We start from the raw sequence: 24,012 nt of genomic DNA on the forward strand, positions 1-24,012 counted from the left end.
TATTTACCTCGCACCTAATATGTGCCAGGCCCTGGAGATACAAGGGGGAATCAGAGAGCCTGATCTTGCTCTCCTGGTTTCTGTTCTTCTGGTCTTGCCTTCAAATGCACCAGGCAAATAAGAGGGGTTCCTGGATAGAGTCACCTGCTGGTCCAAGAAGTCCTCACCAAACCACAGAATGTCAGACGCAGATAGAATCTGAGTGGTCACCCCATCCGGTTCCCTTCTCAGAGACCCTGAGATGTGGTGGGGGAGCCTAGTCCCCAAACACAGGTGTTCTGACTATCACTTCATCTTTCTTCCAAAAGCCATGCCCATCCCACCTCTTCCAGAGCAGAGATTTTCAAATTGCAGGTCACAAACGGTTAGGAAGTTATGAAATCCATTTGGTGAGTGGTGACCCACATTTAGTTAAATTGAAATGGGATAGAACAGAATAGAAAATATCAGAGTGCATTGCAATACACGTGGTGGGAAATACCAGCGTGCATTGCATAGGTTATACTGTCTGCGCATCGCCGTCAGGAGTTTGGAAAGCGCTCTTCCAGAAAGCCCTCCCTGAGGAGCATGAAGTGCCTTTCTTGCTCCTGGGACTGGGGTCTGTGCGTGGGGTTCGATTAGTCCCTTCCATGGGGGTCTGTGGCTGGGGGAAGCTGGGGTCCGGGGCTTAGAGTGTCAATTCTGGCTGTGCCTCCTACTGGTTAAACAGTTGAGGCAAGGTGCTTGGCTTCTCTAAGATCTGGTTTTTTGTAGAAATAGCAAGAACAGCACACATCTTACCAAGCTATTATGGTACCTAAGAGACTGAAATTTCTGGCACACAGGGGGATTCAGTTAATACCAGCTTCCATCCTTCCGTAAGGAGATATAATCACTCCAGAATAAAATCCTTTATGGAATTTAGAGGGTTTTCTTACCTTTTGTTTACCTACTTTCAAATGTTGTAAGGTAGGCTATAACAAAAGATATACATATATTCATAAATAGATAAAATAGAATCTTAAAAAAATACAAAAAAATAGAATTTTAAAAAATACTTAGAGACATGAGGAAATTAAAAAAAAATCTCCCTAATCAAATTGAATCATTACTATGAGTAGCAGATTTTATCTATGAGTTTCCTGGTGGCAAAGGCAAAAAGGGAAAAAAGAGGATGAGTCCATAACCCTCGTTATTTGATAAACAGTAAGATATCAGTTCTTCAGGGGAGTCAAGTTTCCTCAGGTACAGACTTCTGAAAAGTCTTTAACTGTCCAGTCCTTATATGAAGGACCCCCAAAACTAAATCAGATAAGCTCTGTCTCAGTGGTTTCTGAACCCAAGTTCTTTAATCTCCTTCTCTGAGTCCCCTGAGTACACAGCAGACTCCCTGATCCGAGGTGTTCACACATCCCCCCAGTCCTAGGGGTGGGCTGGTGCGCCCCCTCCCCAGACCTCTCACCTACCTGTCACAGAGAGGCGGGCCCCATTGCTCTGCCGGGTCTCCCCGCTGTACTTGTGCTTGGTGATGCAGCGGTAGGTGGAGAGGGCGTCCTCCTTCTGCACGTCAGAGATGTACAGCCCGCCGTGGTAAGTAATAAAAAACCTGTTTTCTGGAGACACAAGAGGGACACAGTTAATTATTCCTCTGGCTAGGCACACCACCAGAAGCAACTGGGGCCTGCAGCTGGCCTTCTCTCAGGCCAGGGCTGTTGCCCTGGGGAGGGGAGGTGATGGGAAAAACAAGGGAGGTGAAGAGGGCAGGGGAGTGTCTCCAATAGATGAGGATTTTCTACACGCAAACAAATAGAAATCAGGGTAACTATTCCTTTAAGTGAAGATGCTTCAAGTTTTAAAGGAAGATGTTGGGCTTTAGAATCAGAAGAGATGTGGGTTCCAATCTACCTCTTCCATGGATTAGCTGTGTGACCTTGGGGAAGTCACTTAACCTCTCTGAGCCTTCTCTGTGCAACAAAGTATAAATAATACTTCATAGAGTGTATGTAATGACGAAAAAAATAATAAAGCACCTGGAACCTAGCAAGCGCTCACTTAGTGAATATTAGTCCTCGTCTTTCCTATCTTTTTGCAAGAGCTTGAAAAGCTTTAACATTTATTGCTTGTTGATTCTTACAACTGTTTGAGATGTTATCTCCATTTTAAAATCATAGTCAGTAGGTGGATCAGAACTCAGGCCTTCTCGTTTCCATCTCTCCCTTTGCACTGAGCCAAACACAAGCCTAAATTATTTTCTCTCAATCATTTATTCACCCAAGAAACAATTATTGAGGCTAAGCTATACTAGGAGTGGGGGTGTGGAGATGTGGGTTTACGGTACTAATTCATCATACAGTTTTTTTTTTTTCTTTTTAGGGCTGCATCTGTGGCAAATGGAAGTTCCCAGGCCAGGAGTCGAACTGGAGCCGCATCTGTGGCCTATGCCACAGCCACAGCAGCATAGAATCCTTAACCCACTGAGCAAGGCCAGGGATCGAACCTACATCTTCAAAGAGACAATACTGGGCCCTAAACCCACTGAGCCACAGTGGGAATTCCCATCATATAGTTCTTGATAGCATTTCCTGCGAGGCACAGGTGCCAGCAATGTGCTTTATTTTCCCGCCCCCCTCCACAGCCTCACTGCCGTGGTTTGGCAGAGGAGCGGAAAGGACAGGGTAGCACACCCACTGGGCTGATTATAGGCTAAGACTCGACTCCAAGGTAGAGTGGATTTTCTTGTCCAGGGTCTTAAGGCAAACCCTGAACTTGAGCTAGTCAGGGCTGATTTTAAAAGAGGAGAATGTGGACTGGAGAGCTGGGGAGGGGCTTGCATTTGGCTTTGGGACTCTCTAAGCTCACAGCCTCTTGTCTAAGACCCAGCCAGACCAAGACTGAGAAGCTAGCCTTGGGTTCCTCTGCTGTTCTCTAGGGGTGCGCCAGCTTTCCCACGTAGGCACAGAAGATCCCAGGCTGCCATCTCAGAGTCTGGACAGTGATCATGACTTACAAGAAAACTGTAGGGGAGAGGGCGAGGCTGACCTCGTAGGAAGGACCTGCTAACACTGGACGCTCAGGCTTCCACAGGGAAATATTTTGGGCAGCCCCAGCCCTTTCAAATCCTATTATTTTGAGTCTGATTTCCCACGCCTGAGGGGCTGAGCTGAGCCCTCTCCACTGCTGACAAGAGCTCTGATGCTGGCTCATTCTCCTATTAGGAATATTCTGTGGTGCCCAATCCTTCAAAGCACAAGTCCAAGATCTCAGCACCTGCAGACGGGGACTCACCAAAGGATGCTTTCCAATAATGCCTGCTTGTTTGAAAAGCTGAGTGTGCTGGACCTGCCCCCTCCACAGCTGGACCTTTGGCAAAGCTTCTCCAGCCTTCATTTGATTACTTCCAGGGCTAGGGAATTCACTACTCACTACTTCAGTGACCCATTCCTGAGTTGATAATTCTGACTTTGAGAAAGACCTTCCTTGGTCACAACTGGTCTCCATGGGTCCTGGTTTCTATTCATTGGACCCCTAGAGAACCAGCTGAAACCTGTGTCCCTGATAGACTGCCTCACAAACTGGAAGGCAGCTATGATGCCCTTTGATCTTTCATCAGGCTAAGTAGTCTTAGGAGTTTATTTTTTAAAATAGTTATTTAGTATGGTTTCAAATAACTTCATCAGTGTTGTTGATCTCTTGCTGCTGCTTCTTCTTCTTTTTTTTTTTCCTTTTTGGGGCCGCGCCCACGGCAGATGGAAGTTCCCAGGCTAGGGGTCGAATTGGAGCTGTAGCACTGGCCTACACCACAGCCACAGCAACACCAGATCCAAGCCTCATCTGTGACCTACCTACACTGCAGCTCATCTCAACGTTGGATCCTTAACTCACTGAGTGAGGCTGGGGATCGAACCCATGTCCTCATGGATACTAGTTGGGTTTGTTACTGCTGAGCCACAATAGGAACTCCCTCTGGCTTCTTAATAAACCTTGGTTTATCTACAAATCTCTGAATTTTCCCTCCCTCTCTCCCTCCCTCATGTCTGTGTTCAGGACTAGACCTACTGGGTGCCACACCCTTTGCCAAGTGGTGGGAAGCTGACAGTCAGCGTATTTGACCAGGACAGAGTAGAGCCAGGTTACCAACCTCCAGCCTAAGCTGCATTAACCTTTTGCAGGGAGGAGGAGGAGGGGGAGGGGGAGGGTGGCATGGAGGTGGGGAGGCAGCCCCATTATACTACTGCTTCCTACTCTGCCCACAACTAAAGGCCCATGTCTTGTGTCTGAGAGATGCCGCTTGGCCACGTTCCTTCCCTCCGCCCTTGGACACATGGATCCCCACCGACTGGCATCTTGTTGGGTTCTCCCTAGATGAACCCTAGGCCAGCTGGCAGCCCTCCTGGAGCTTGTAGATCCCTGCTCTGCCCCCTCCAACACGAGGACCACACCCCACAGACCGCCACTCGGTACTGTGGCTAAAAGACGAAAAGGAAGCAGGAGGGAGCCAGGCCCTGCAGTCAGAAGACCTGCAGGAAGCAAGAAGAAAGCCAGGCTCCCCCACCAGACACTGCATGTGCCGTTTTGTCTCCATGTTGTGACATCCCAAAGTCAAATGCGGAAGCTCTCCTGTAATTTACTATGAAACTGGGACTGGAATGCAGAACTACTGGAGGGTGTGGCTGCCAATCAGAAGGACCCGGGTTGGGGGTGGAGGTGGGATAAGGAAAAAGAGGGAAAGACCCTAAAATCAACCCCAGCAGCCCACAGGTGCTCCAGCCTGGACAGCTAGGACCCTGTTATCCCCAGAACGAGGACGACAACAGTACGCTTGGCCCTGAGGAATTTTAAGCTGGGGAGGGGTGCTGCGGTGGTGGTGGTGGTGGTGGGGAACTGGGGTTTCTATGGCAACAAGCAGCTGCTGCATCTGATGTTTCACATCCTTCATTGTCCTCATTTTCCCCCTCCCTTCCCCCCTTCTTGTGCATATTTAATTGCAGTAACATTTCCAGATACAGTGTATCGCTCCTCCTGAAACAAAGGCAGGCCACAGCCAGGGGGACGCACAGCAAGCAAGAGGGGAAGGAGAAATCAGGGGTATTATGTTAATCCCCACTGGGGGGGACTTGTGCAACATCAGTTCTGCATGTTTGATGAGAATCAGATGATGGGCCCCGCTGGGGAAGGAAGGAGAAGGGGGCCTGTGGAGTGAGAGGCATACAGCGTAGCCAGGGGACGAGGCGCAGCCAGCTGGTGGGGGGATCAGGGGGGCCAGGGCTCCAAGCACACGGCTGGCCTCCACGGCTGGCTCCAGCGGGGTGCCCTGGCAATCTGGAAGCCCATACTCTGCAGCTCACATGGGAGCAGCTGTCCTCTGATTGGGTAGAGGAGTCACTAGCCCCCATCTTGGCTCCTACTCCTTGGGGCAGGCTGGGTCCAGCGGGAGGAAGAACGGAGTGGCAGCCAGGACCACCACGTCCAGCCTCCGTCCAGAGGCCACTGGGATGTGTGTGTCTGGGGTCATAACTGGGGTGCTAATGGAATTCAGTGGTCAGGTTACAATAACAACTGGTCTACCCCAAACGCCAGTAACATCCCCATGGGAATATACTGGAGGGTCACTTTCCCTTAGGCTCTAGAATTAAGACGTGGAACTGTGTTTAAATGCGGACTCTGCCAGTGGCACCACTTGGCTGTTACATCGCAAAGTCTGCAATAGACCATGCCTATGACCAGGAAGTGCTGTGCATGGTTAATGAATCCTTTTCTTTTGATTATTATTGGAATACTCCAGCCTGCTTCACTATCCTTTTTCCTGGTGATCTGGAGGAGGCTTCTCCTTTTTTCATTTTTCATTTTTATTTTTTATGATTTATTTATTTATTTATTTATTTATTTATTTATCTTTTCTAGGGCCGCACCCGTGGCATATGGAGGTTCTCAGGCTAGGGGTCTAATCAGAGCTGTAGCCACCAGCCTATGCCACAGCCACAGCAATGCAGGATCCGAGCCGAGTCTGTGATCTACCCACAGCTCACAGCCACTCCGGATTCTTAACCTACTGAGGGAGGCCAGGGATTGAACCGGCAACCTCATGGTTTCTAGTCGGATTCATTAACCACTGAGCCACGACGGGAACTCTGCTTCTCCTTTTTTGAAAGCTAAGTATTTATTCAGCACCTATTAGATGTTGGACCCAGGGCATATTATCTCATTTAATTCCCACACCCCTTTGAAATGGATATAATTGTTACTGATGTTATACCAAAGCACAGAGAGGGTAAATGACCCACCCACACACATAGGACTGTAAGTCTATTCCCTATGCTCCTCCGAAGCTCCACAGCCAGCCTCTGCTTGATTGCTTCTGTCAGTGGGTTCCTCACTTCCTCTTGAAGGAGCATTCATCCAGTGAATTCAGTTTGGCTTCTTGTATCAAGTCTTTATGGAGCATCCCTAGGTACTGAGCTGACTCCATGGAGAAGTCTTGAACTTGGTTCCCACTCTCTGGGATTCCACAGTTAGAAGACAGTGTCCTTCCAGCTCTCCAAAGGAAAGCTTTGAGCTTTGGTACTGGGGGCTGGTCAAGGATGGGGTGGAGTCAATAGAAGCCATAGTGAGAAGAGGAGGATAAAGAGGGGTCAAGCCACCCAGCACTGGGGAGCAAGCCCAGAACTAGGACCGAGGAGACTGAGGCAGAGCCCTGCTCTGCCATGGATGATAGGGTATATACTCGGTTGAATAGTGCCCCCCCCCCAAATTAATGTCCACTCAGAGCTTGGAAATGCAAATAGAATCAAGTTAAAATGAGGTCAAACTGGATTAAGGTAGACCCTACACCTACAATGACTGGTGTCCTTATGTATAAGAAGAGGGAGAATGCGGACACAGGCAGGCACACATGGGAGATGCTGTGTGAAGACGGAGGCAGAGATGGGAGCGATGCATCTACAAGCAAAGAAAAGCCAAGAACTGCCAGCAACCCCAGAAGCTGAGCAAGGGGCGAGGAAGGATTCCTCCCCTAGAGCAGAGGGGGCACACCCTCCCCACACCTTGACTTTTTTCTTTTTGGCTGCATCTGCATTCGGAACTTCCTGGGCCAGGGATCAAACCCTGAGCCACAGCAGTGACCTGAGCCAATGCAGTGACAATGCTGGGTCCTTAACCCACTGAGCCACAAGAGAACTCCTGGTTTGTGGTCATTTGTTAATGCGGCCCGGGGAAATTGATACCAGGTGACCTGAAGAAGTCAAGTCCTCTCTCTCAGGCCCTCAGTTTTCCCACCCACACAGAAAGGGAAGGGGTGGAGTAGGTGTGTGTGTGTGTGTGAGTTTGTGTGTTTTTAGAGCTGCACCTGTGGCATATGGAGGTTCCCAGGCTAGGGGTTCAATCAGAGCTCAGCTGCTGGCCTACACCACAGCCACAGCAATGTTGGATCTGAGCTGCATCTGCAACCTACACCACAGCTCACATCAACACTGGATCCTTAACCCACTGAGTGAGGCCAGGGATTGAACCTGCATCCTCATGGATGCTTGTCAGATTTGTTTCCTCTGAGCCACGACGGGAACTCCAGGAGTAGGTCTGTGCTTTTTAACTGTGTTTGTATATTAGCATCATCTGAGGAGCTTTTAAAATTAAACTCTCGTGTGTGTGTGTGGGGTGGCCTGGAAGTCAGTATTTCAAAGAAGTTTTGGGGTGCTCTAATAGGAAGCCAGGGAGAAGAACCCCTGCATTAGATGCACTTGTAGGGCCCTTTCACTCTGACAATGGATGTCTCTGTGATCAGATTCCTGTGAGTCCCATTTCTCCTTCAAGAAAATGGAGACAAGAAATAGGACTTAGGTCCCAGAGTCATTGGGAGGATTTGATGAAAGATGAGATAGCGCATGGGAAAGTCTCCAGCACGTGGGTGGTACTTGTTAAATCTCAGCACAAGTGGCTCCAGCTCGGGGAGGTGGAGGGCTGGGGGGGCCATTCGGGGGGGCTCTCCATCCCTTCCTGTGGTCAGGCTTCCTGCAAAGTCTCCCCCTTCCTCTCAGGAGCTTGGAAATAAAGGAGGTCCTCCTTGGCAATTCAGAGGTCTTACCCAGGTGCTAAGTGAGCCGACAGCATCTTTTCTGTTTTTCTAAGAGGTCGGGGAGCTGGGACTTGGAGACTCCCCAGAGCTACAGGAGCCACAGAGAGGTAATGGGCAGAAACCTCGTGGTCCCTGGCATGCCCCAGAGACTGGAAGAGACAATGGGTCTTTCACAAAGGTGACACCCTCTTCCTGATCTCGGGGAGGCGTGAGGGTGGGGGAGAGGGTGCTGGGCAGAGGAGGGGGGAGTGAGGGTTTGCTGGAAGGTGTGAACTGAAAAAATCCAGCTCCAACCTCTAGAGCAAGGGAAGGGACTTACTGAACGAAGCAAGGACAGCAGCTTCCTAACTGGTCTCCCTGCTCCGGGTCCCCACCCCTCCGCCAACTGCTCCCAACAGGCAGCCAGAGTGATGCTGAAAAACCTAAGTCAGGTCATGGGGCTCCTTTGCTCAAAACCCTTCAATGGTTTCCCCTCTCACTCAGTGTGAAAGCAGTGCCAGTCACAAAATAGACACTTGATAAATATTTCTAGAATGAATGAATGAAAGAATAAATGAATGAATGAAAGGAACTTCCCAAAACTCGAAGGTAGTTTAAGCCCCATTTCCCTCATGAGGGAACTGCAGCTCAGAAAAGTCAGATCTCAGCTCTAAGTTTACCTCCTCCAGGAAGCCTCCCCAGATTAACCCACTCCCGTTTCCGAGTGCTTCTACATCTGGCAAACCTCTTGCCACTGCTAATCACTATTTCTATTATAGTCAATGAGACTTTTAGAAATAACTATTTTTGAATATTCAAAAGTCAAGATTAAATGGTATGGCAGTTCCTTAAAAAAATTAAAAATAGAATTACCATATGATCCAGCAATTCCACTTCCAAGTTCATTCCCAAGAGGATTGAAAACAGGGTCTCAAAAAGATAGCTATTCACCCATGTTCATAGCAGCATTATTGATGGATGAGTGGATAAAGAAAATGTGGTATATACATACATAATGGAATATTACTTAGCCTTAAAAGGAAGGAAATTCTGTCACATGCTGCAACACAGATGAATCTTAAGGACATTATGCTAAGTGAAAAAAGTAAGATACAAAAGGAAAAATATAGTGTGATTCCACTTATAAGAGGTGCCTAGAATTGTGCAGTTATTAGAAACAAAATTAGAATGATGGTTGCCAGGGCCTAGAGGGAGGATGGAATGGGGAGTTGGGGTTTAATGAGTTGACAGGTTCAGTTTTGAACGATGACATTTAATTTAAACATGACTGAACTTAAAACTGAGCTGAGGACTTCTCGTTGTGGCTCAGTGGTTAACGAATCCGACCAGGAACCATGAGGTTGCGGATTCGATCCCTGGTCTCCCTCAGTGGGTTAAGGATCCGGCGTTACTGTGAGCTGTGGTATGAGTCACAGACGCGGCTCGGATCCCGCGTTGTTGTGGCTCTGCCGTAGGCGGGTGGCTACAGCTCCGATTCGACCCCTAGCCTGGGAACCTCCATATGCCATGGGTGCGGCCCTAGAAAAGGCAAAAGGACAAAAACAAAACAAAACAAACAAAAAACTGAGCTGAAATACTACTGAGCTTAACACTATAAATGGTTAAGACGGTAAGGTTTATGTTATATGTATTTTACCACAATTAAAATTAAAAAAATTCAAAAGTCAAGATTCTAAGGAATTGGAATGAGTGTCTTTGAGTGAGTTTCCTATCATCAGAGGTATTTCAGTAGAGGCTGAAGAAGCACTTGGCTGAGATATTGCATAGAAGATCTAAGTATTAAGTGTGTGGGGGGGGGAGTGATCATCTTTAAGTTCCCCTCCCTCCTGATTTATAAATTCATGGCTTCAGGAAGGTAAAGCAGCAAGACTCCATGAAGATCATCTACTGTAATGTGTTTAAAATGAGTGTGCATTGCTCATTTCTACCCCAGGGCCTTTGCTTTGGCTATTCCTTCTGTGCCTGAAATACTCTTTCCTTGACTCACCCTGGCCCCGTTCAGATCTCTGCTCACATGCCAGCTCCTTGGACAGACCTTGCCAGACCCTCTATCAAAATCAGCCTGGGGGTCCATGTCCCTGCCCAATTCCTTGCCCCGCCTTCTTGTCTTCACAGCATGGGGTATTTCTCGTTGAGAGCAAGGAGTTATTTTAGTATCCCAGTTCCAGAATGTGGCTGGCCCACAGCAGATGCTCAGTGAACCTGTGTTGATGGAATGAATCCTGGCAGGAGAGGAGGCACTTCCAACGGGCTGAGACAGCCGGACCTCCGGCCTGGAGTCCTGTCCTGAAGTCCCCTGCATCCTGGGGTCTCTTCCCCCTCTCACCCTCCGCTGCCTCACTGCAATGGTTTGGGCCACTTTGATCCTTGTCTTGGTTTCCCAGCTCAGCAGCGGCCAGGCTGGGACATTAAAACCAGCCTGATGGTTTGGCAGTAGCAAAAGGGAAGTAAATAGACGGTGACATGCTCGGGGCAACCTGGAGCCTACACTGTCTACTCCCGCTGACTCCTCTTCAGGGAGAGGCCCCCTGCAGGGGTGACCTCACGCTTCCCAGGAGCTCATCAAACACTCAGAGACACAGGGAGAAGGAGGGATGTGGATTCTCCCCCTCTGGCCTGCCTGAGGCCTGCCTCCCATTGTCCCTCCCTGACCAAGCCCTCCCTCCTCCTCAGGTGACCTGGAAACCACCAACAGCAGAGTCGCGGGTTCCAGGTTGGAACCACATGGGAGTCCCAGGTCTCAGATCAGAGGCAACACAACACTCTGGGGGTGGTAGCGAGACATCTTGCTCCAAGGCGGACAGGGAAGTTCAAGAACAGAGCTGCCCTGAGTGGTTCTGTCTCTGCCTGCCTCAGGGCGAGTTCAGCCCCGTGGGTCTTAGAGGTTTCCAGAGCTGGGGCCTTGGAGGAAGGAGGCCTGGGTCCAAGGGACCTGCAGCTGTGAGCGTCCCCTCTCCCGTGGTGACCCTGCCTTGGGTTGGGAGAGGGATCCAGACTTAGCTGGTAAAGTGTCTTCAGTTGTTTTACAAACATAGCAGGAAAGACACCCCCAGGTGCAGGAATCAGTGGGTGCCCATGTGCCAGGCTCTGTGCTCGGCACTTGCCTTTTTTAAGCGCCATCACCAGCCTAGGAAGTGCGTGCTGCTCCTCTTGCTTCATTGATGAGGTCACTGTGTCTCGGGAGGAGACACATTCAGTGGATGGAAGAGCCGGGACTCCCCTCTGGGTCTCCTGAACACAAGTCCAGAGCCGTTCTCCCCAAACCCAGCTGCCAGGACAGCACGTGCTGCAGTTTGGAGGGGCTCTGTGACCCCCTTCCCCAGGGGGCGCATTTCTCCCCTCTCCTGGGCAGTCCCAGGCCCCATGCTTCCTCTAGAGGAGGTTTCCTTCTCACCAGGGAGGGCAGGAGTACTGGGTGAGCAGAAAGGTGTGAGGGGTGAGGTGAGACTAGTGTATTGTTATGACTGAAAGGACGGCTGAGGGATGTTTCTTGGGGGGCTGGTTTGCAGTGAAGTCAGAGGTTGAGGGTATCAAGCGGTCACCTGTTTTGGGAGGACTCAGACTTAGGGAGCAAGGACACTGCCCGGCCCGGGTGCCAAGTGTTAGCAGGAAGTTGGGCTCACAGGCAGGGAGCTACATGCATCTGCTGGCATGCACACTGCTGGGTACCTGTGCACAGCTTAGGGGGCACCAGACAGGACACGGAAGGGAATGGCAGCTCAGGTGACACTGGCTCCAGTGAGTGCTGTATGGAGCACCGTATTTGGAGTCAGAAACGGGAGATTTGAGATGTACCATTTACCAAATGTGTGGATTTAGGAAAAACCCCTTAATCTTTCTGGGCTTCTGCTCTCCCGCCCCAAACTAGAGACATTAACCTCTGCTTTCCTGGCTTCCGTGGTTCTTTTGTGGTGTTCATATGATCATGACCAAGAAAGGGCATTGTGACATTTACTGCACTATACATGGTAAGGAGGGGTTATTACCATAATGTGAAGTGTGCCCAAGCACAGCGCATGTGTGCATAACACACATGCAGGTGTAGCTATCTGTGTAGATATTGTGTTGAATGAATACATCCTGGCAGTGGAGACAGTTTTCAGCTTCTGGAGTCAGATGCCTTCCTGAAGCAGGGAAACTAGAGGCTGGGGGTTGGGGGGGTCCTGCTCTGCCCCTCCATTCCTTTGCCCCCATAAGGAAGGTCCCCGGAGACAATGGGAGGTGTGGAGTGGGGGAGGGGAGGCGGGGTGGAATGGATGGAGTTCAGCGCTGGGACCAGGCTTTGGCCAGCGTCAGAAAAATCATCCAGTCTCTCTTGGAAGAGAGGAGCTACTTAGTCGTCACAGCCCAAAGTTTCCAGGAGTAGCCTCAGGATGTATCATTTAGCCCCCAGGGGCCTCCCAATTCCAAAAGAGAAATTGTAATCAATACAGGTTACCAGTTACTGCTCTAGCCAATAGAGATTTATAAAAACAATGTGGTCATCCTGCCACTTGGAGCCTGTGGATGGCTCATGAGACTAATAAGACAACTCAGCCAGTGGCAGGGCTGCTCTCCCCCCGAGGGCAGGGTGGGTGGGGGTGATCAATACTTCTGGGCTGGCAGGAATTAGCCCTGTCTGGGCCCCAGCACCAGGGCAGCCTACAGGGAGCTATTTGAGGCTCGCTCTGCAGAGCACCCTTCTTTCAGGGCTTTGCTATTTCTGCTGAGGGTGAGGGCCCTGGAGCTACCTGCCAGCCTGGGTTTGAAAAGCCCAAGGGAAGCCCAGGCACTGTTCACCTCCTCTGGATTCCCCAGATTGTAAGCCCTCCACCCAAGACCCTGGAGAGAGATTTGCAGCCTGGTGAAGGCACGTGGCATATGAGTCTGGAACTGGAGTTCAAGTCCCAGCTCTGGCCTCTCTATAATAGACTGATTTGTGTCCCCTCAAATTCATATATTACGAGTTCCCACCGTGGCTCAGCAGAAATGAATCTGACAAGCATCCATGAGGACCCAGGTTCTATCCTTGGCCTTGCTCAGTGGGTTAAGGATCCAGTGTTGCCATGAGCTGTGGTGTAGGTCACAGATGTGGCTCAGATCTGGCATTGCTGGGGCTGTGGTGTAGGCCGGCAGCTATGGTTCTGATTTGACCCCTACCCTGGGAACCTCCATATGCTGCAGGTGCGGCCCTAAAAAGACCAAAAAAAATTTTTAAAAATTCATATATTAAAGCCTTTCCCCCTGCCCCCAGTGGGACTGTACTGGGGGACAGAGCCTTTAAAGGGTAATTAAGGTGGCTTAATTTGCAGCAACATGGATGGACCTAGAAGTTATCATACTAAGTGAAGTCAGTCAGAGAAAGACAAATATCATATGAGATCATTAATAGATAGAATCTAATAAAAATGATACACTTGAACTTAGAAAGGAAGATTTCAGAACCAAACTTGAGGTTACCAAAGGGGAAACGTGGTGAGGGGAGGGATAAATGAGGGGTTGAAACTGACATATACACACTGTTGTCTATCAAATAGGTGGGTTACAAGGACCTCCCATACAGCACAGGGAAATTTACTCAATACTGTGTAATGACTTATATGGGAAAAGACTCTGAAAAGGGGTAGAGTTATGTCTGTTATAACTGATTTACTTTGCTATATGCCTGAAATCACCACAATTGTGTAAGTCAAATACGTTCCCATAAAATAAAAAAAAATAAAGAGGTAATTAATGCAAAATGAGGTCATAAAGATGGGGCCCTAGTCCAATAAGACAAGTGTCCCAATAATAAGAAGAAGAGACACCAGGGATGCCTGTGGACAGAGGGGAGACCCGGTGAGGACACAGTGAGAGGGAGGCAGTCTATAAGCCAGGGAGAGACCACCCAGTAGAAACCAGACCTTGGACGTGGACTTCCAGCAGCCAGAACTATGAGAATCAAATTTCTGTTGTTTAAGCCATCTGTCTGGTATTTTATTCTGGGAGCCCTAGGAAACGAACACACGCCTCCTCCAGACCTGCCATCCCCGGAGGACCCTTCCAGGGCTAAGACTGTGGAGTTGGGTTGTGCTCCCTATGACACTGGACTGAGGACTATAGGATAGGAATGAGAGGAGGACAGTGACAAGCTGGCCCTGAGGGTCACCAGGTGAACTACGGAGGTTGGGTTCAGAAAGTGAGAGTGTGAGGGGTGGGGAGAGATGGATCCCGAGCCCCTCATGGGCCCCTAGACAGAGGGAGGGATGAAGTGGCAGGGAAGCAGGCCAGCAATGCACCTTTGGTCACAGACAGGGCCTCGTCTACATTCCCCATCAGACACTCCAATCTGACCCACAGCTGCATGGGACACTCGAGGGGACTGAGGCACAGAGGGTCACACAGTCAGCCTGGGTTGGAGTGGAGCTGGCAGGAGAAGCCTCCTGTCTCTGTGCCCACTGCTCTTTCCCCATGGGATTGAAATCGGGCAGAGCAGACATATGTGGGTCATGGTGAACCTGGCTGGATGGGAGGTGGGACCTCTGAGACTTGAGCTTGTACAGCGCATGCAGAACTGCAAACTTTACCACGCCAGGTCAGTGGCAAGAGTGAGGGGAAGGCAGCTGGAGCTCGAGGGGCAGCCAAGCTAGAGGTGGGAGTCACAAGATAACCACTTCCACGTGGCAAGTGACAGGCCCGCCACCTGCTTTCTGGCACAGGGGCTCCCAGGATCTTGGGAAGACACCACAGTCTCATATTCATCTTTAAGGCCTGATGCCAGGATGGGCGGGGGTTTGGTGTACCAGGCTCTGGGCGGGTGTCTCTAGGACCCTGGCAGAGCGGCCTCTGCCCCTCCCCTGGCACCACCACCTCTGAGATGAGAGGACAGGTGGCCAGAGGAAAAGACATAGAACTATGGAGCAATGCCATTTGTGCCCCATAAGAGGCATCAGCCAGGTCCCCCATCTTTATCTCTGCCTTTGGGGCTCAAAGGGAGATAGAGTTACTGGGGGGACAGGTGTCTGAGGTCTCAGGATGGCCCAGAAAGTTGATAGCATGATGGAGCAGAAAAATCCTGGCTTGAGTCAGAAGGGGAGTTGGAACAACATTCCCCTCTCGAGCTGGATGATGCTGAGCAAGTCACTGAACCTCTCTGAACTGGAAACCTATGAGAATTAAATAAGTTATGACTTGTACCCAGCACAGGGCAGGGCACATATAGGTAGTGGGTTAACAGCTGTTGAATGAGCATAACTGACTGAATAAATGAATGGATAACTCTCATAAGGGGGAGACTCAGAACTCAAACTGGGTCTCAGCCTCCAAGCCAACCATTCCCACCACCTCCCAACTACCCACAACTGGCTTCTTATTGGTAGGAGGGTATGGATTTACAGGGAGGCACTTAGCTCAATTCCCTAGGACCCCGCTGACTGGTCTCTGTGGGCAGCTGGGATCTAGAAAGGGGTCAGCCCTGCCTCTGGAGTGGCCCCCAGGAAGCTGGGGTCACTGGGTGAGGGGACAGCATCCTGGGGAGGGGAGCCAGCAGGAGAGCCTTGGTGGAGGGGGACAGAGGGAGAGAGGCTAGTTTTCTCTCTCTCCCTGAGTCCTTTTCTCTAAATACAGCTCTATCTTTCTCCACCACAGGATTAGCACACATCTCTCATTCTCCTATTGCAACAAGATTTTATTTCTAATTATGCTGTAATAAAACTGGAGCGCTCCCAGGCTTCCTTTCAAATGACTTGTACACACACTGCCGATCGGATCCTCCTCGGCCCCATTGTAATAGCATTTCCCTGACATTCATTAGACATGCATGAGAGGGGCGCTTTAAGAATAGAATTGCATTTAAATGGATTTGCTGAGAGAGGAAGATGGGAAAAAAAGAGAGAGGAGAGGGGAGGAGAGGGAAGGGGAGAGAGGTTTGTTGAACAAACTATGAAAACAAGATGCCATAATAACAGGATGCTGAAATAAGCCTCTTTCTTTGCCCTTCTCCTCCTGCCACACATGGCAGAGCCCAGCCGGGGAGCGGCCTCCAACCCTCCCCTGGAGCCACCTCCCCCCCACTTTTATGGTACCCGCTTGGGGGGGGGGGCTCCATAGCTCCTCGTGCCATGTGTCAGATGCTCATGGTGTAATAGAAAAAGCTGTTATTTCAATTCGGGAAGGCTGCCTTGCTTCGACAGAACCCCAATAGCCAGGCCATCACCTGCAGGGAGAGGGGGGATGGAGACTGAGTGCCCCCTCCCATGCTTATCTTTGAGGTGTGGCCCCAGCCCTTCTGTCCCTCCCCCTGGAGGACCACCCACATCCCAAATCCCCATGGGTCACTGAGCAGCCTGGATTTTTTTTTACCCTGGGTGTCTCTGAAGTGGAGGGGTCTGCTCCCCCGACCTCTCTGTGAGTGGACTCTCCCCGCGCGTGCTGGGAGTACCATAAAAGACCTACTAGGGAGCAGAGATCTTCCTACTAGGTGTACCTACTGTGGTCCCATCTAATTTACTCCCCTCACCACAACAAGACCCTCTTGAAATGGACATCTGATCACACTGAACCATCCGTGGCTTCCTATTTTTCTTAGGATAAAGTCCAAAATCCTTAACGGGGCAGCCAAAGCCTGCCACCCTTCCCCTGGCCCCACTTAGTTCCCTCTCTAGCCCCGGCCCCAACTCCAGCTTCGCCAGCCTCCCTCGGGTGCTTCATGGGTCCCAGCTCCTTCTGCTGCCCCCAAGCCTCACCGCTCCTCGGACAGTTACCCCACCTCCTGCCCAAAGAGCCTGCTGACCCACTCCTCCGAGCTCAGCTCCCACCCCCTTCCTCCACACGACCCTCCCCCCAGTCTTCTGCCTCCTGTCCTCTTCCCTGTTTGTCACGGCATTACTGAGTCAACAAAGACATGGCACTGTGCCTAGACAGGGAGTCTTGTTGAGGGCAGGGCAGGGTGGGTCCTGGCTACCACTGTGGCTCAGCCCCCTCTCTGGGGTAAAGGCTCAGTGGGATGCGACAGAGCCTGGCACTGTGCCGGGGATGTCCCCAAGGTTATTTCATTCGTCCTGCTGCAGCCTTATTGAGGTGGGGGTTTGCTCTTCCCTCCAACAGATGAAGTAACTGAGACGCAGAGTTCAAAGCAATTCGCCCCAAATCACAAAGCTGGAGCTGTTGGAATCCAAAGCCTTGCTTTTGCCGTGATACTTCCTGGGACACTGAGTTGCCACAGGCATTTCCATTGGTTCCTTCCCACTGGGAGTGCCACCCACTTCCCCTGCACCAAGCGAGGCCCTTCTCAAACCCTGCTTCTTCTGGAAGCCCTCTTTGAGAGTCCAGCTGGTGCAGGCCTTGTCTCCCTTTGCAGACAGCTCCTGGCTCCGACTGCGGGGCTAGACCCTGGGATTGTTCCTGTCTGTTCCGTGGGATCGTTCTTGCATCCTCAGTAGAATGCAGGTCCTTTAAAGACAGCACATGCCACTCTTCTGAACTCCCCTGTGCCCATACATGACCAACAGAGCACCGATCTGCAGCCCAGAGAGCTGCTCTGCCACTTAGTAGCTGCGTGACCTGGAGATGAGCCCTGGAGAGGAACCCAGGCCCTTGTCTAGAAGGTGTGCTGACACCACCCACCTCACAGGGTCATCGCGAGGCCTCAGGGAGCTGCGGAAAGCTCATGCTTTCTTTCATCCTATTCCTTCCTTGGGGATCTCTACTTGGTGACAATGGGCTGGGTGGAGACAGGGAATGAGAGAGCTGGTCTTACAGGGTCCCAGAAGAGGGTGTGGCTAAAAGGGACGTGGCACTATGGCCTCTCGAAGTCATTTGATGTGGCCTAAGGGCCCTGCGATGGCCGTGGAGACCACCCCCATCCTTTCTAGGCTTGTCTTCCCATCCACCACCTCCCCACCCCTGAGGCCTGCCTGGTTTAGACGCCTCCAGGGTCCACACACCACAGAGAGAAAATGCTCCCTGGCTGAGAGGTCGGAGTCCCCAGGGGCCAAGAGGAGGTGGCAGGTCCATCCTCCTCTGCCTCCCTGTCCTTAGCACCGCCCAGGCCTGACCTACTGCATGTTCATGAATGAGACCATGGCCTCCAGGAGGGCAGGGACTGCCTGCCTGTCCACTGCTCTGGGCTCAGTTTTGTGGACAACAACTGCACTCAGTGAGGCTCAAAATGTATCTGCTGAATGAACGGATGAATGAATCATGAACGGAGTGAGTAAGGCTTTTTGCCTCTGTGGTAAGTGCTTAGGCTCTGAAGCCAGCCAGATTTTGTCTCTATCAGTGTGATCTTGCACGACTTACCTAACGTCTCTGATTCTGTTTCCTCTCCTCTAAAACTGGGCCAATAATTGTTCCAATCACACAGAGTTGGAGTTGTCACAAGAATCAGAGCACCTGGAAGTTGAATCGAAGCTACCAGCTTCCAAGGAAGGAAGAATCCATTTACCGTCCACTTCGGTCCACTCAGGAGCTTGGACTGACTACTCGTGTGGGTGGTTCTAGATTGCTTTCAAGTCTCATCTCCTTCTTCTTAGAACCCTTAAAAATCCTCTGATGCTGCTCAAACAGCAGAGGAAATTCTACTATTTTAGAACATCTACCTTTTTTATTTACAGGCTAATCAGCGGGACTATATGGCCCATCAGCAATGCCAACTGGGGAGCTCATGGCGAAAGGTAGAAATGTTCACAGTCCCATCAATGTTTGTGTCTTATCGGGTCTCAAGGCAAGCCTGTCTCATTGAAGTAATGTGAGCACACAAGTGCTCTGCCCCAACTCTACTGGCCCATTCACTTTCCCCCAACATTGCTGTGAATCTGAGCACCTTCAGGCTTGAAAGGACATCCTACGTGTCTGGGAGCCTCCCCTCCCCTGCCCAGCCTCCACTCATCTCTTCCTCCATTAACTTGTAATAGCTGTACCCCTTACCCGGCTTTTGACACAGACTTAATTTTTACCATTGATTTAAAAAAATGCATTGGTGGCTTGTGGTCTTTGGCAGTGCACGGGGGTGGGGGGGGGTGATGGGGAGGAACCTGTGATTGACGGATTTCCATTATGCGCCACGCAGAGGGCTAGATCCCTCGCATGGGTGGCCTCAATTTAATCCTGAGGGCAGGCAATATGATCCCCATTTGTTTTTTTGGCCACGCCCGCAGCATATGGAAATTCCCAGGCCAGGCAAGCTGCTGTGGTGACAACACCAGATCCTTAACTCATTGGACCACAAGAGAACCCCTAGCCCCATCGGGCTCACAGAGACACAGAAACTTGCCCGAGTCACACAGCTAGAAAACAACATTATTGGGATTTGAACCTGGAGTGTCTGATTCCACAGCGCCATGGGGACAGAGGCCTCAGATTCTCTCTTGGAATTTCCATAGGCCTGGCCTGGAAGCCCAAGGTCTGTGATTGACATGAGCTATGGTCAACAGTCATCTTTCAGGGAGGTACAAACATTAAGTAAGAAATGACAAACATAGGTAAAAGCTTCCCCTGGGCCAGGCACACAGCGAGGGCTCTGCTATGTGTGCGTGTGTGTGTGTGTGTGTGTGTGTGTGTGTGTGTGTGAGAGAGAGACCTTGGCCCCATGCTGCCTCTTCACTTTGCCCAGAGTGCCACCAGCTCCCCCACACACTTGGAATTCTGAGTTCATTCACCAGGCAGGTGCAATTTCCCACCTCTCACTCTTTGGCACTTTCTGTGCAATCGATCACAAAACTGTTTCCAAATTAACCTAGATTTAGCTCTGGTCTCCCCTATTCCGGCTCCAGCAATTTCCTCCCTACCGCCTGGGTAGGTTACCTCCTCCAGGCACCGCCCTTCTGTATCACCGCCTCTCTCTGAAAATTCCCTTCTCACCAACCCAGAGTCTGGGTTCTGCCCAGTGTGACCCTCTTGCCCTGGGTCAAGGACTATTCTGGACTTGGTCTCTTTCTCAGGATGCCTCTTTGCTCTGCTCTCAACCATGGCTTAGGAGCTTAGGATAAACAATTCCTTTCATTCCCTGCTACCTCTTCTTGGAATTCAGCCTATATGCTCAGCTTTTTTAAATTAATATTTTGTGTTGAGGGGGCCATAAAGATGCCTCTGCATGAGTCCCTAAAAACACGTCAAGAGAAAGAAATTTGGGAGGACACAGGTCAGACGGCATCTGTGCATGGGAAGAGGTGGGGCTATAACTCAAATCTGAAATGAGAATTTCTTTGTAAATTCCAAGAACTGTATACCCCATCCTCACCAAATTCCTGTCTTTGAAAGAGCAGAGAAGGAAAATACCATGAATTGAACACCTACTGAACCTGAGCAGGGCCGTGTGGCGTTCCTGGACACACAAGACTTTCTGTGTCCCCCATTTCTTGTCTTTGGGGTATAAACGTCAGCCTCCGAGACATTCCCTGAGTTCCAAAGGGCAGATTCAAGCAGTTGCTAATCAGGGAAGCGAGGGGATGCAGAGACCAGAGAGGAGCAGTCAAGAGACAATAGTGCAGCTTTGGGGGCAGGGTCCTGTGCGTTACCACAGCCTTACCAGATAAGCATCATCACCCCCAATGTATAGACGAGAAAACCGTGGCTCAGAGAGGTTGGGTGGGTTGTCTTCTGTGGACACTTTCATCTAAGACATCAAATACCTCTGCATCCCCCCCTCTAGTCTTCCAAGGGACCTGGCTTGGGGGAGGGATGGGAAGGAAGGGAGTGGATGAAGGTCGGGGGGACCTTCATTTATTATTCTCCTGCCATGTAACCTCCAGCTTAGCTCAGCCTCCCTGGCCCATAAATCGGAGGTATTTGATGGCCCAGAAATGGCAGCTGAGGCGGGTGGAGTTGGGGGGGTGGGTAACAGCAGCAGAAAATCAGAAAGCTGCCGACTCTGGAGGGAGACAGCAGTGAGGGCCTCGGAGTAATTTCCTCGCAAGGCTTGTGGTGGCCCAGCGGCTGTGGGGGGTGCTCTGGCCTATCAGCAGTCACACGATCAAAGAACAAGTAGGAATTAATATCCCTGAGGTGGTCCAGAGCCTCTGATACCAGCAGAAAATTACAGGACACGAGACAGGAACATTACAGAATGAATGGGAGGGGACAAGAGATTTCCATGGCTAATCTTGTTAACAAGACAATTTCTTATCAAACTCATTATGCTTTTGAGAGGAGGGGGCAAGAGGGGGAAAAGGGGGTGGGGGGAGAGTGTGATGGGGGGTTAACCCTGGAGGAAAAAGGAGAGAGATGCGGGAGCTGTGGTTACAGAGATGGCAGGTTCTGGGTAGGTAGGCGTGCGTGGCAGGCATGTGGGGGAAGACCCGTGCCTGCCTCTGCTCTTCTCGGATGGAGGCCAGGGGCAGAAACGTTCTCTGGTGGCTACTGCGAACACCTCCTCTGCTCGGCCAGTTGTCCGAACCCATGGGTGCTCAGGAGCAAAGCTGGTTTTCAATCCCCTTTTTGGCCAAATCCCCCTCTCGTTCCATCTCCCGAGGGTCAAAGAGGACCATCCCCATTTAGGCAAACGCCGATCAAGCAAAGAACACCGTGGGTCTGCACCGCGTCTTCCTGGCCAGCCTCTCATGTCTCCTCCCTGGCCCCGCCCCCCATGAGATGGGGCAGGGAGGGGATGACAGGGCCTAGGAAGTCAGAGGGTGCTTTCTGGCATTTACCAGCTGGGTATTTTGAGCAAATCACTTAACCTCTCTGAGCCATCATTTTCTCATCTTGGAAACAGAGGTTAAATAAATCCTGCCCTACTTACTCCATAGGGTCCTTGTCAGGATTAAAAAGGACAATGCAGGCAAGAGGACCTTGTGATCTGTGCACCATTTCATACAGAGAAGTGATCGTTAGGGCCATTTTGAAGTTGAGGTAACAGGTGCTAAGTGTCTCGCTGGAGGAAATGAGGTAGAAGTGGGAAGAAAGGCCTTGAACCTTTAGTTTCAAATCCAGGGTCGTTTCTGCTGCCAGGCAATCACTCCATGGCCAAGCCCCTAATCACAAGGGACTTCAGTTGGCACAAACTGAGTACCTTGTTTATTAACAGCCCACAACACACTCAGTATTCTCTCGGGCTAGCCTGGGGGAAAGAGTGAGGTCAAGGACAAAGTCCTGATCCTCAAGCATCTTGGCATCTGGGTGTGGCGGGGGGGCGGGTAGTCAGATCCAAGGAGCAATGAGAAAACTTCAGGTCAGAGTTCCTCTCCTTCCTCCACAAATACCCAAAGATATAGCATGAAGAGCCAGAGAGAAAGTCTTATGGGTGAGTAACAAGGGCAAAGACCCTGGGGCGATGCCATGGGGGAGGGAGGGCTTCCCAGGGGACTCAGGTCTCTTGTGGGTCCTGAAGGGCATGTGGGGTGGGGATAGACAGAGAAGTCAGGGGAGCACTCAATAGACATTTATGGAACACTTACCATGTACTTTGGTGTTGTGATAAATTAGGCACAGATACAAAAGATGCTAAAAATCTTTCAGAGGTCAAAGTCAGAGGTCAAGTCCAAAGTCAAGTCCAAGCCCCTGTTGGTGAGGGTGTGGAAAAATTGGACATTTATGCACCTCTGGAGGAAGTGCCAACACAGTGCAGCCACTATGGAAAACACTTGGCTGGGCTCCTCAAAAAATTAAAAATAGAATTATCATACGACCACGCAATGCCACTTGCTGGGTACATCCCCAAAGAATTGAAAGCAGGGACTCTGGAAGACATGGGTATACTCATGCTCACAGCAGCATCATTTATAAAACCCCAAAAGTGAAAGCAACCCAAGTGTCCATCAACAGATGAATGGATAAACAGAAAGTGGTCTGTACATACAATGGAATATTATTCAGCCTTAAAAAGATGAGAAGTTTTGCACATGCTACAATGTAAATAAAACTTGAGGACACTGTTAGGTGAAATAAGCCCATCACAAAAGGACAAATGCTATTTGATTCTACTTATATAAGGTATCTAGAGAAGTCAACTTCATAAAGACAGAATTTAGCGCGGTGAATGCCAGGGGCTTGAGGGGGTGGGCGGGGGAAGATGGGACGTTGTTATTTGATGCATACAGGGTTTCAGTTTTGCAAAATGAAACTGAACTTTACTGTCTAGAGATGGATCGTGGTGACAGTGCACAGCAGTGTGAATGTACTTAATGCCACTGCATTTAAAAATGGTTAAGATTGCAAATTTCACACTATGTGTATTCCAGAGCAGAATTAAAAGTGATAACATAAGGGCAGATTCTATCGGCATAAACATTTTAACCTTCGCCCTTTCTTCTTTTTTCTTGCTGAAAAGATGGACATGTGGCTCAGAAGTACAGAGGCCGTCTCGCAGTCATGAGGAAGGGAAGGGTCCGGTTTCTTAGCAACCAGGCCAGCCCTGGGCTGCCTGTTCCCGGACTCCGCTAGGAGAGAACAACAACTCTCCAACTTGGCTAAGCCATTGCTGATGACTTTTGGTTACATGCAGCCAAATGCCAACCTAACAGAGATGGTTTCTAAAGCTCATCACTTTTGGCCGCTTCCAGCCCTTCTGATCAGACCTCCCCGACATGATGGAAACTTGTACCTCTGGAGATGCCAAGCTCTGTGTCTCTGTGCCTGCCAGGCCCTCTGCAAGCCCTTCCTTCTGAGTCACCTCCTTCATTGGCCCAAAGGTGTCTTCCATGGCGCTCTGCCTCCAGGTTGGGCACTGCCCTGGAGGGGGGAGTTACCCTTTGCCAGACTGCCCCATGCCCAACTCTCGAGAGTGGCTATTTTCCTGTTCTTTCCCCTCCAGACAGGGAGCTCCTTGAAGGCGGAGAGCTGTTCAGGTCTGGACCCCAGTGCTGTGTGGGCGTCCGGCACATGGCACGTGCTGGGTAATGATGGGCGGACCAGGGCTCACCTGACTTCCAGGGGCTCACAGTTGGAGGAGGAGGATTCAGACCCAGAAAGGGCTCCCTGAGAGGAGCGGCCCAAGGTGCTGGGGAGCCCAGACGACCGAGTGACCACTCGGTTACAGAGGAGGTCAGCATTGTGCTGGGGCCTGAAGGACA

At 50.6% G+C, this 24,012-nt stretch overlaps 1 protein-coding gene across 4 annotated transcripts in view; it reads right to left on the bottom strand.

Annotated features, from left to right (window-relative positions):
* Positions 1–24,012, bottom strand: part of DSCAML1 (DS cell adhesion molecule like 1) — a 361,955-nt gene that overhangs the window by 102,040 nt on the left and 235,903 nt on the right. For all 4 annotated transcript variants that reach the window (XR_014815394.1, XM_021062901.2, XM_084976244.1 and 1 more), the window contains one exon: positions 1,446–1,592. Coding sequence is in view for 2 of the 4 variants with exons in the window: in XM_021062901.2 (XP_020918560.2) it covers positions 1,446–1,592 (147 nt within the window). In the remaining 2 variants the exon portion in view is untranslated. The remainder of the gene's footprint in view (positions 1–1,445; positions 1,593–24,012) is intronic.

The sequence above is a fragment of the Sus scrofa genome, chromosome 9 (genome assembly GCF_054392235.1).
Source record: "Sus scrofa isolate SSC_HxYL_T2T_F1_AM1 chromosome 9, Sscrofa_HxYL_maternal_Yorkshire_Landrace_v2.0, whole genome shotgun sequence".
NCBI lineage: Eukaryota > Metazoa > Chordata > Mammalia > Artiodactyla > Suidae > Sus > Sus scrofa.